At 35.6% G+C, this 12,669-nt stretch overlaps 1 protein-coding gene across 1 annotated transcript; it reads left to right on the plus strand.

Annotated features, from left to right (window-relative positions):
• The first annotated feature begins 5,863 nt into the window (after nt 1–5,863).
• Nucleotides 5,864–7,451, plus strand: LOC126714969 (gibberellin-regulated protein 14-like). Its single transcript, XM_050415392.1, has 4 exons — nt 5,864–6,142; nt 6,268–6,297; nt 6,630–6,870; nt 7,078–7,451. Exons 1-4 carry the CDS (start codon nt 6,086–6,088, stop codon nt 7,260–7,262), a joined length of 513 nt encoding a protein of 170 aa, XP_050271349.1. The 5' UTR covers nt 5,864–6,085; the 3' UTR covers nt 7,263–7,451.
• The last annotated feature ends 5,218 nt before the right edge of the window (nt 7,452–12,669 follow it).

Consider the following 12,669-nt stretch of genomic DNA (forward strand, 5'->3'; position numbering starts at 1 on the left):
TTTGTTCGATATTCAAATTGATTGATATGTTTATCTTTGCGTGGATCAACTAAAAGCAAAATGTGCCATATATGACATATCTTTGTAAGATAATTATATATGAAAAACCAGCAGTGGTTCTGGGAATGGTACTTTAAGATTGATAAAAGATGCATTTTTTTTTTTTTTTTGGGGACAATTTGTGAATCGAATATGTGCAACCTATGAAGCGTAAAATATGTCCATCTAGGCCTAGGGAAGCTCTCACATCGATATGCTAATACCAACTAGTCTAGCTTTAAGCGGACAATCCAAGCTTTAAAAAAAAGCTAAAAATCCCATTCTATTATATTAGATCTCTCCTGTTTCCCAAATCCTGAAATTGCAATTAAATATATATTTTACAGTTCAAAAGCTGTATTTTATTTTATTTTCTTTTTTTTAAGAATACTAAGTATTTTTTAACACACAAAAGGAGAGGGAAGAAGAATATTCAAAGCTGTATCTCGGTTCAAAGTTTTGGCGGTTCATAGAAGATGGCAGTCACCTCTGACCTGTATTTATTTTTATGGAAGCCATTCATCAAAAAATAATACTCTTCTTCCCATAATAGATGATCATTTGTCATTTTTTCTTTCCCAAGATAATGAAACTTTCTAACCATAAAAGTTCAATTTTCTATGCTATCTTTATTTTTCTTTTAAAAACTTAAACTAGATTCTTATAAAAGAGGTTTATGAGCATTTGCAGTAGTGTAGTTATATTGCTATATTGCTATATTTTAGCCCCTCAAACACTAAAATGATGCTACAGCAGTGGAGCTAAATTTATTTTTTTTTAACTTCATTGCTATAGTGCACATCTATAAATAAATGTGCACTATTCATGAGATCTAAAAAAAATTATTTTATTCTACCAGCCGGATTATTTTATTAACACCGTGCCTCTCTCTCTCTCTCTCTGAAAGCTCTCATCCCATCTCTCAAAACTCTCTCAACGTTGTGCTCCGGTCGCTAGGTTGTGGTTGTGCTCCGGCCTCGTGGATCGAAGTGGCTTTTTGTGGATCGTGGTTGTGCTCCAGCTTCTTGGATCGAAGTGGCTTCCCTTACCTCCACTTCACCACTGGGTCGTGGTTGTGCTTCGGTGTGTGTTGGTATCGGGGTTAAGATTGGTGTGTGGTTTCGACGTTTGGGTAGTTGGATTTAGGTTTGGTGGGTTTCGACGTTTGGGTTGCTGAATTTCAGGGGTCACGGTGGAGATGGTGGTGGTGGTGGGTTGTTTTGTTGGTGGTGGGTCGTATCGGCGTGGGTTCAATTTGTGATTTGTGGCTATGGGTTTGTTTTGTGGTGTGCTGTAGGTTTGTTTTATGGTGGCTGTGGGTTTGTTGGTGGTGGTTGTGGTTGTGGTTGTTGGTGGTGGTGGTCTTTTTTTTTTTTTTTTTTGCTGTGGACTGGTGGTGGTGGTGGTGGTTGTGGCTGTGACTGATGGTAGAGGTGGTTATGGTTGGTGCTGTGGATGTTTTTTTGGGTAGTGGGATATATTATTTTATTGTAGTGGTTATATTATTTTATTGTAATGTTTATAGTATTTTATTATGTTGAAAGTTAAAATAGATCCACTGCTACAATATGTGTGTAGGTAAAATAGATAAAATAACTTTTGGTGGAACTAAATATCTAAATTTTTAGCTTCACTGCTATGGATGCTCTAAATAATGTTTTACGAAAATCACTTTTCTTTTCTTTTTTATCAATAGTCATATTATTTGATTCTAAAGAAAAAATAGTCATTTTATTAAAAAAAAAAATTAATTGTGAAGTGAAAAATGTAATTTACATATATATTGTTGGGTAAATAAACACCTTGGAGAGATTTCTTAAATCATTAATATAACATATAAAGACACACTTTAACTCAAAAAGCTAAAACCCCAATGGGTATGTGCTCAGTTATGTTATATTAACTACTCATTCTTCTTATCTTTATTCAATGTAGGATTTCACTCACAAGTGTATTCCCAACAATCTCCCCCTCACGTGTGAGTCTCTACTTTTCTTTGCGCTTCAAGACCGCACTATGGGCCATGAATAAATCTTACTCGCTCCCCCTTGAATAATGATTTTTTTTTTTCACTAGTGCATCATCCATGGGCCTCTATGTGTTAACACCACACGTCTTTTATCTTCCATGGGAACCTCGCATCTCATCGTTATCTAGCACCATTGACAATAATACTCCTTTGTTGGGCCTTTTCTAAGATTGTTTGTGTAGGCTTTATGGGCTTGCTTTGTGCAATATATCGTCCCCACTTCAACTGCAAAAGGGACTCGCCCCTACTCCATTTACGAAAGGGCTCCAAATATACACACCTCATTCCTGCTCTAACTACGAAATGAACTTCAATAACCTTGTCACCTTTACCCCACACAACTATGGGCTCTGATACTGCTTGTTGGGGAGATAAACATCTTGGAGAGACTCCTTCAAAGGATATTACCATCGAGAAGCTGGAGTTGTGTGTAGCTTCAATTGGTCTTCTAGCTTGAGAACAAGAGGATAAGTTACAGTGATGAGAGATTGTGTTTGGAGGTATACGGTTGATGTTAGTGATTGAATTTGAGATTTTTTTTTTTTCTTATAACAAGTGAGAGAGGAGTTTGAACTCAAGCTCTTCTCATAGAAAAAGCCAAATAATGCTGTGGATGAGTTAATACCACTTAGTCATATTGTCATAGACTCACAAGACTCTTCGACTACTAAGGATCTGTTTGGAATTTGTTTATTTTGCTGAAACTGAAAACTTTTTGCTGAAAGTACAAAGGTAAAAGTTAGCTGAAATAGTGTAGTGAAACTCATGAATAGTAGCAAAAATAAGCTGAATAGTAAAATAAATTGACAAAAAATAAGCTATTCAAATGCAACCTAAGTATTTAAGAATATAGTCAAAGCAGATATGCACAAAATTGTGACACAATATTTTTAGAGACACAATTTTTGCCATAATTTTGTGCAAAATTTGCTGATCAAATAGTCAACTCTAAGTTGATTATTCAGAACTCACAGCTCACTTTAACAAGTCTTGCACAAAGTTATGACAAGCACTCTTAATTAAGTGAGCTTACTAAACTGTACTTATATGCAGTTGGCTAGGTGCCTCCAAATATTCCTTCCTGTCCTGTGATGCTTTTCATTAAGATTTAAGACCTGTAAGCATCGTATCAAAAAAAAAAAAAAAAAAAAAAGACCTGTAAGCAATGCAACCTTGATGACAAGTAACCAGAGCAGGGGTTCTAGCAATTGTGTAGCCGAGGAAGAATGAACCCTGTTCAACTGCAACAGTTTACATGAAGATTTTTCTAGATTCTAATATATGTGTCCACCCAGACAGATCATGGCCAATGGACATAGACAATAATAATGTCAATAGTACTCTTTTGTTTGTAACATTGTATGTTTATTGCATAGGTGGGCCAACTTTGCCAGACCTCACGCATGCCCTACCTCCTGCTGCCCAGACATCATTTCTTCACTTTAAAGTTTGCCCCGGGATCTGTGATTTATAATGAATTATGATGTTTTGCTTCCCATTATGCTTTTTAATTTTTCTAATTTTTGGAATTTTAAGTGATGATCTTATTCTCTTGATTTTAGGTATTTTTTAAGATTTCACTAATAAAGTAAAGTTTCTATGTATGCTACAATTTTTTATTTTTGGGTGCAGATTATTATTGTTAACTGTAGTCTCTATTTAAGAATATTTTTAAATCTTTTTTTTTTTTTTGGGTAAAAAAACAAGTGTTCCATTCCATGTTTATCAAATTTTCTTTTTGAAAGTTTCCCTATTATTTGTTGGGTTATTTACCTGCTCCACTGTCACATGTCAATATATTCCTAAAGTCATCACCCAGGAACCCACTTGGAGGGTTGTACCTCTTCTAAAGCTTCCAGGGGAGGACCCGGGGGAGTTGTCATGGTTATAGCTAATATTTTAAAGTCACCACCCATGTCAAGTTTAGACCCGAAGATTTAATGAGGAATATTGTGGTTTAACCGTCCCAGCAAGTATCTTCTACCTGGTCAAGAATAGATTTTGTTATATATATTGCATATGAACCAATTCAGTTGCATTTAACATTTGACATACAGTTCATTAATAGTTAAATCACTGAGAATAACTTGCACTTAATTACTTCAAAAATCAAAATACAAATTTTTCTTTGAAGGGAAGTTACCTTCACTTTTTTGCTGTCTTGATCCCACAACTTTTTAACTTTTATTCAATTATTGCACTAAAAGAAAAAAACTTTCATTCAATTATAGTAGGGGGAATCGTCATTTGAGATAGAACTAATTGCCAAAGTACAAATTGAATTCATGAAGTTCACAAATGCATTCAGTTATGAACAGGAGGTAAGTAAAACACTTAGTTGACCTGAAAATAAGTGAAAAAAATCACATGCAACATGTCAGTCTAGGGCCCAAGTCTAAATTGAGATTATATTAGATTATTTGTTACTTGTGCATATAAAACCGACTTCTAATCTATTTCTGAAACAACCTGAACACATTGCATCGACTTCTCCAAAATGCTCGGGGTCAAATTTGACTTATTCTGGGCATTCAGGCATATACATTTTGCCGTGTTATAAACACATTAGTGCAAGCTTTTTAAAAAAACACAAAGTAGTACTAATGGATCTTTCTGGGCCCATCTCTGATTGGATCTAACTGGACTGATATCATTTTGACTAATGCCCAATGGCATAGCATGTGTCACCACGTGAAAAGAGCAAGAGATAAGAAATATTGAAATACCACTTGCACTCATGGAAACATCTTAGTGAGGACTCTTGGCCTGTTGTAATCTTAGGTTTTCAACCTAGGATACTCTATTTAAGTATTTGGATTCGTTTTTTCTTGACAGGAAACATCTGTATGGCTTATATAATATAAGCACATGCCCTAAATCCACATAAAGAGTGCTTATTAATTCTTCAATATTATATTGACCTTTTGTTCTAATGAGTTTGAATGGTACTTTTGTAGTAGTGACCACAATTTAAAAGATCAAAAAGTTCATGATACATTGATACCCCATGCACCTTGGTAGGGTTAGAGATAGGTCATCCCAATGTTTTATGATCTTCTTTCATTGACATAAAAGTTTAAATTTTGATGTACAATGATGTTATCCAATCCTCCACCACAACCATTATACTTGCAAACCTTAATTAATTAAGGTCAATCAATTAATTAATGGGTTTCAATTAATTTACCTGGATTAAGGGACTTGAAATCAAATCTTACCTCGATTAAAATGAAATTCATTAATATTTTGACCTAATAGTAAGAACAATTATAATGAAAATGGTACTATAAATTCAAATATTTAGTATCATCCAAATCTTATTATATATATTTATATTAAAAAAAGCCAGCTAGCTACGTCTTGGGTACAACTCTATAGAAACATTACCCTTCAACTTTGAACTAAATTATTTTTTAGACATATACCAAAAGATTCCTGTTTAGGAAAGGTGACAATCAAGGTTCATCCACATGTCTTCCATATTGGTCAAGTGGAAAACTCTTAGTTACAAACTAAGATAAGGAGTCTAATTAACCTTGACCTCAATTATTTAAAGCACGTAAAAATTGGTAAACAACTGAAGAGGTAGGTGAGAACATTAGCCTTGTTATCAATGAGGCGTATCTTTGGTTCCGATTTTGAAAAGACACACCTCGTGTGCAGGCTAATAAATTATTGGTGTCACCGACTCTCTGATGAGTAATACATATACTAGTCTAGCAGACACAGTCATTGGGGCATGTGGGTCGGGGCTCTTAATTAAGTCACACTTGAGGACACCAATTTCAACCCAAAAAAAGAAAAAGAAAAACTGAGTTTCAGGACATGTAGCCATAACTTGTGTCTCAGTGATTTGGTGAAGCTCAAGCTGGCATGCACTGTTTGATTGAATAAAAGGCCAGCTGTAGAGATTTCTCTCTCCATTTTTTAGCACTATTTATACCACAGATAGTTCTGCCTTGAATCAGTATCAAGTGACTAGTAGCTTTCACATTTTCTTCCCTTCTCTTTCTAAAGATGGCTTTGAAAGCTATGCTCTTTTTGTTCACCACTTTTCTTGTGTTTACTGCAACAGTATGGCTCTCTCTCTCTCTCCCTCTCTCTCTCTCTCTCACACACACACACTTCATTTGAATCAATCTATTTGCTTCCTTTGATTGGTTTTCTTAATTTGTAGAAATCCTTATCTTTTTTTGTAGGTTTCATCTAAAGATGAGGAACTCAAGGAGGTATTATTATATAAGACAAATGTTTACATTTTTTTTTCCTCTCTCTTCAGTTGTTTCCTTTAATGGGTTTCTATATTGTTATATTTGGGCACCCTAGATTTAGATTCCTGCTAGTTTTTTGTAAGTTGTAACCTTAAGCCTCTTATTTATTTATTTATTTATTTATTTTATTTTTATTGAGGATCAAGTTGTAACCTTTAACTAAATATTTTTCTAAGCAAGAGGAGTTCTATACTTAACTTGGCCACTTGCTGATTCTTTCTTCTTTTTTCTTTTTTTCTTTTTAATTTTTAAATACTAACAAAAAAAATGGACTTTGTGATTTGGTATAGGTCACTTATGTCAAAGAGCCAGAACCAGCACAACCTCCTGCTAAGGTCCCAGTTTATGCACCACCTCCACCTGTGAAGACGCCACCATCTCAATCTCCTCCACCAAAGGCACCAGCTTATGCACCACCACCACCTGTGAACACACCACCATCTCAATCTCCTCCACCAAAGGCACCTGCCCCTGTGCCCCCAGTTGAGCCACCCACTTCTCCACCACTGCCCCCAGTGAAGTCTAAACAAGGTAAATTTCAACACAGTTTTACCAACAAGTCTGCCGAATACAATATTTTTCACAAATGTCGAGATGACAAGTTGATAATTTTCCAGTTTATCATGTTGTGGGGGAAAAAAAAGTTGTCTATAGCATTATTGAATTATTTTTTCCTCATGATATACTTGTTTTTTTTAACTTTGTTTTGTGGTAAATGTGCTATTGTATTGTGCACAGATTGTATCCCCAGATGTGATCAGAGATGTCAATTACATAACCGGAAGAGAGTGTGCATGAGAGCCTGCATGACATGCTGTGACCGCTGCAAGTGTGTTCCACCAGGAACATTTGGTAACAGGGAAAAATGTGGCAAGTGCTACACCGAAATGACCACTCACGGCAACAAATACAAGTGTCCTTGAATGGCCTATATCACTTGGATGGTTGTATTTTCTAGATCTGTAATAAGTATTGAGAAGAGGGTGAAAACATTTGGTTTTCCACGCAGTGTTCTTTTTACTAGCTAGCTACTTCCTGAAGCAATAAATTGTGCATATAGTGCTAGGCCAAGAATTGTTTTGTGGTGTTCAATACATTTTCCCATTTTGCTATATTTCAGATATTATTACATTAAAAAAAAGTATTATTTCTAAGTGGTTTTTAATGTCCTTTCTACTTCATGTATGCAAATATTTACTGGTTCTATAAGAAATATAAAACTTGTAATCCTGCTCATCAAACAAGTATGTTGCTATCCCCCTTTTTTTTGTTGAGAGACACGAATGTTGCTATCCAGTCGCCATATATGGCTAGCAAGAAATTGTGATGTACCAGAATACGAGACTCAGAGGGGAATAGAGTTAAATAAAAAGTTAAAAAAGGAAAAGAAAATCAGTGCCCAACACATTACCAAAGAGCACCTTGAGTTAACAAACAACAGGTCAACAGGGTGATGTCCGTGGAAGCGTGAAAGGGTCACCACTACTGGGATTCTCCCCCCTAGCTAGCATATCCTATAGTCCGGAGACATTTCAATTTTTACCACACAGTTCCTTAAATCGGTGCGTTCAAATAAATTGACCTTTTGCTTGTAAGTCAGATGTTCAAATAGTAGTCAAAGATCTGAGAGAGAGAGAGAGACTATACAACAACATTTCATCCAAAGTTAAGTCTATATGTTGTAGTCCAAGTATATTTCCCCCTCACTCCCTCCACACCATCTACCTATAAGAAAAGAAATCACTAATTTTATAGGTTGTATATGACTCTGTGATCTCATTCAAACATGTATACCTAAAACATGGTATGTGAGACGGGTGTGTTGTTTCTAGAGTGTTTTTGCAAAACATTCGTTAGGTAAGTTTTTAGGTACCATGTGATAGGTGTGATGTTTATTTGGGGAATAAGGAGAGAATTAATTCGATAACCGTTGAATTATTAAGTTATTAGGTGAGTACTTCGATAATTATATAAGTTCTTAAATATTGTGTATGATTGTTTTGTAAAATATGACTTGAATTAGGAGTTCAACTTGTTGGATTTGGATAAGAAAGAATCTTATTTCTTCTGAGTTATTGTTGTTTGAAGTTATCAAACTTTATTAGAAGTCTTGTCTACTACTTGATTTGGAATTCCTTTTGGAATAGGAGTGATTCTCCTTTTGTGTGTGAAAAAAAGTCTAATCCTTCTTGGTTTTGGACATACTAGCTGATTGAAGTCTCCCATATAAGTATAGCGCCATTGTGGCAAATTTATAGTGTGGGTGTAAGAAAAAGAGGCTCTTTTTTGTTTGGTTCTTTGATATTTGTGGGTTGCAATTTAGAATAGTGAAAGAGGTTTGTTGTCGCTTGGTTTCGGTTATGCGGTTTGGAGATTTGCTCTCTCTTGGTTGTGGCTCTCTCTTTGGTTTGTGCGCAATTGGTATTTGGTATTTGTGAACCTTTGATTATTTAGTTTTGTATTTGTGAGAGAGAGCTATTTGGGTGTATTTATGATTTGAGTTTATGAGAGTACATTTACACCAATTTGTATTATCCTAAATTTGTTATAGTGAAATTTGTTTGTTGTTGCTCATGGATGTAGGCTATTGTCGAACCACGTAATTCTTAGTGTTTTGTGTCCATTTTCTTTTGGATTAACTTTCTTCGTTTCTACTGATTAGTTTGGAGATCTTTCTCAAGCCTAAAATATTTTCACAATCAATCTTGGTAATTTGAGCTTCCACTATTTTACATCATGTTTCTTAAAAAAAGGATAATTGTTCGACATTATTTAAAATAGTATGTTATGTATAGTATAACTTGCTCTATCTTATCATTTAAAAGTTACCTTGACTTTTAAGTGGAGTTTGTGATGTGCTTGTTATAGAATCTCATTTCCTCTCCCTTGTGTGTGTGTTTGTATTTGGATCAATTTTTTAAACCTTTCAACTTTTTAGCTTCTCAACTTTCCCTTGTATTAAAGGTGCATTGCAACGTGCTACTATTACATTGAATCAAATCCACATAAACCATAATTTCGTTAATACTCCCTCTCAAACCCAACGTAGAATCTTAATAATGCCTTAAGTTTGAAATACAAGATCATGAAAATGCCTCAATAATGCTTTGAAGGTCGATGACCATAAATGACTGTATTGAATGGAAATTGGATTGGGTACAACGGAGGAGAAAGAATCATGAAAATTGCTAGTGATCGCAATGAATAATGACAATAAATGAATGTTGAAAAATTACCATAAAGGCTTAAGAATGGTTGCACGAGTGACTAAGAATATTACGTTAATCCTAATTGAGCCTGCAATACATTAAATAAGATTATATAAGAATATGGGAAATAAGATAATATAAGAATATTACGTTAAATAAGATTATATAAGAATATTAAGTTAATCCTAATTGAGCCTGCAATACATTTACACTTATAATTAACAAGCACCACATATATTCCGTGAGAAACCATATTTATGGATCATTTAGGCCCGGATAGCTAAAATAATTTTCTATCTCTTCGATGAAAACTACTGCTAAGGTTTTTCTGCCTATATAAACGGACCAAAGAGAAACAATACAATCAATGAGCTCTGAACATCAAAGCTACTTCAACAAAATATCACAAAACATGGCGATCCAAAGGCTTGCTTGCTCCATATTGGCTGTTTATTCACAGCATGTAGGCACTCCTGGCCTTCCACCAGTACTAGGTACTCCTGGCCTTGCACCTAGCCCTAACAACTCTAATGCACCTTTTCCATCAATACTGACTGGCTTTGTGGGTGTTGCCATTTCATTCTTTGTCCTCAAAGAAATCGCTTAGGGTCCTCCTGTCCTCGCTCCTCGCTCTTCAGATATCCTTGATGGTGTGTTGAGGTCATGCACAAGATTGTATCAATATAATATTATGTTTGATTTCATGTCTGTATTATTGTAATATATATGTTTATCGCACTTGATTTAAAATTGTATAAGACTTTTGCTTTCCTGAAGGAAAGGGTTTGGAGGAAATTGCAGGGTTGGAAAGGGAAATTGCTTTTTAAGGCTGGCAAGGAAGTTCTTATAAAAGCAGTGGCTCAATCCATTCCCACATATACCATGGGGGTATTTTTGTTGCCGGGGAAATTATGTGATGAGTTGGACTCTATGTGTGCTAGGTTTTGGTGGGGCCAAGTTGGGGAGGAAAGGAAAATACACTGGAAAAATTGGAGTTTTTTAACGCTGTCAAAGAAAGAGGGCGGAATGGGCTTCAGAGATTTAAAATCTTTTAATTTAGCTATGTTAGCAAAACAGGGTTGGAGGCTGCTACAGGATAAAGGCTCTCTGTTGTACAGTTGTTTTAAAGCCAAATACTTTCCGCGGTGTGATTTTCTTGAAGCTACTGATTGCCAAAATAGTTCTTACGTATGGAAAAGTTTGTTAGCGGCTCAACCAATATTGAAGAAAGGGTGTTTTTGGAGAGTAGGAAATGGGGCTTCAATTCGTGTGCTTAAAGATTGCTGGCTACCAAACCATCCAACAAAAAAAATATTGTTTCAACCAGAGGAGGAAATTTGGGAATGGAGAGTTTCTGATTTAGTTGATTGGCAGACTCATCAGTGGGATAGAGGAAGAATTATGGCCATGTTTCACCAATTTGATGCGGAAGCAATACTTCAAGTTCCTTTAAGTAGGCGGGTTGTTCAGGATGTGGTTGTATGGTCTTTTGCAAAAAGAGGCAGATATACAGTCCGGTCTGGGTATTTTGTGGCAAAGCAATTAAAGAAGGATGTGTTAAATGTTGGGGAGGCTTCAGAGCACAGAGCACTTGGGTTCCTTTGGTCACGTCTGTGGAAAGCAGCTGTTCCAAGCAAGATAAAGATTTTTTCTTGGAGGGCTTGTCTTAATATTCTGCCCACACAAGATAATCTTATTCGAAGAAGGGTGATGGAGAATGCACGTTGTTGCCTCTGTCAACAAGAGACTGAAACGGTTCTGCATGTTCTTTGGAGTTGTGGGGCGGCGCAAGATGTTTGGGCTGGGAGCTTAGGTAGACTTCAAAAATCTTGTACAGCACAGACCGATTTCTTGCAGTTGGTCACAGGTCTTCTGGTGAAGCTTTCTGAGGAGGAATGGAATCTGTTCTGGATTACTTGTTGGCTGATATGGCACCAGAGGAATACGGTTATTCATGGAGGTGTTTTCCAGCATCCCTCAAGATCAGCCCAACGTGCTGTTGACTATTTGAAAGAGTATACGGCTGCACAAGATTCTTTGCATGTGCCTATTCCGAATTATATTCCAGCACAGCAGACATGGCAGCCTCCACCAGAAACGTTATTCAAGCTGAACTTTGACGGTGCTTGTTTTGATGAGGGTGCTGCGTCGGGTTATGGGGCAGTGATTAGGAATGAAAAGGGTGAAGTCATGGCGGCTTTAGCAGTTCGGGGAGGAGCTGTGCGTGACAGTGAGGAGGTGGAAGTGATGGCGTGCCGTAAAGCGCTTGAGTTCGCCATTGATGCGGGATTCACAGAGATAATACTGGAAGGCGATAATGCTTTGGTGATGAAGATGATTTCTCAGGCCCAACCAGACCTATCACGACTTGGCTTAATCTACGAAGACATCTGGTGCTTGGCTGCAGGTTTCAGGTCCATCTCTTTATAATTGTATTAGGCGTAGTGCTAATGGTGTGGCTCATTCTTTGGCTAGGTTTGCTAGATTACTTGACAATGAAATTGTTTGGCTGGAGGAGGATCCTCCTCCTGCTATGGATGCTTTGTATTTGGATTCTAGTTTTCTAAATTAATGATATTGGTTCCGGTTTCAAAAAAAAAAAAAAAAAATTGTATTTTTTCACGTCTGTTACTATTATAATATAAATTAAAATTTCACTCTTGATCGTCCTATATATATACACAGATGATTATGCTCTAAGCAAATATTCGTTTTAAGAAGGAACTTGATGCATGTACTAGAATGCCTTGTGCAGGACAATCCAAAACGAAATATTGTGAACTTGGAAAATAAAAGCTATATATATCTAACCATAATTGTCAAAACGTGAATCGTATCGTAAATTAATTTTTTTTTTTTTTCGTATCGTGTATATTAAGATATACATACACTTAATAAGATTTATAAAAAATTATAAATATACATATATGAATGGTATATTCTTTATAAATTTTAAATATATTAAACTAATGACTAATTTATTCATCACTTATGTAATAATATTTAACAAGCTAACTAAATAAATCAAACTAGCATGTGTTTATAATATACACATTCAAATTGCTTAAATTCAAAAGTGAAAATATATTATAAATGACCCAAAAATAATAATTTATTTTCA

This window comes from Quercus robur, chromosome 2 (genome assembly GCF_932294415.1).
Source record: "Quercus robur chromosome 2, dhQueRobu3.1, whole genome shotgun sequence".
Lineage (NCBI taxonomy): Eukaryota > Viridiplantae > Streptophyta > Magnoliopsida > Fagales > Fagaceae > Quercus > Quercus robur.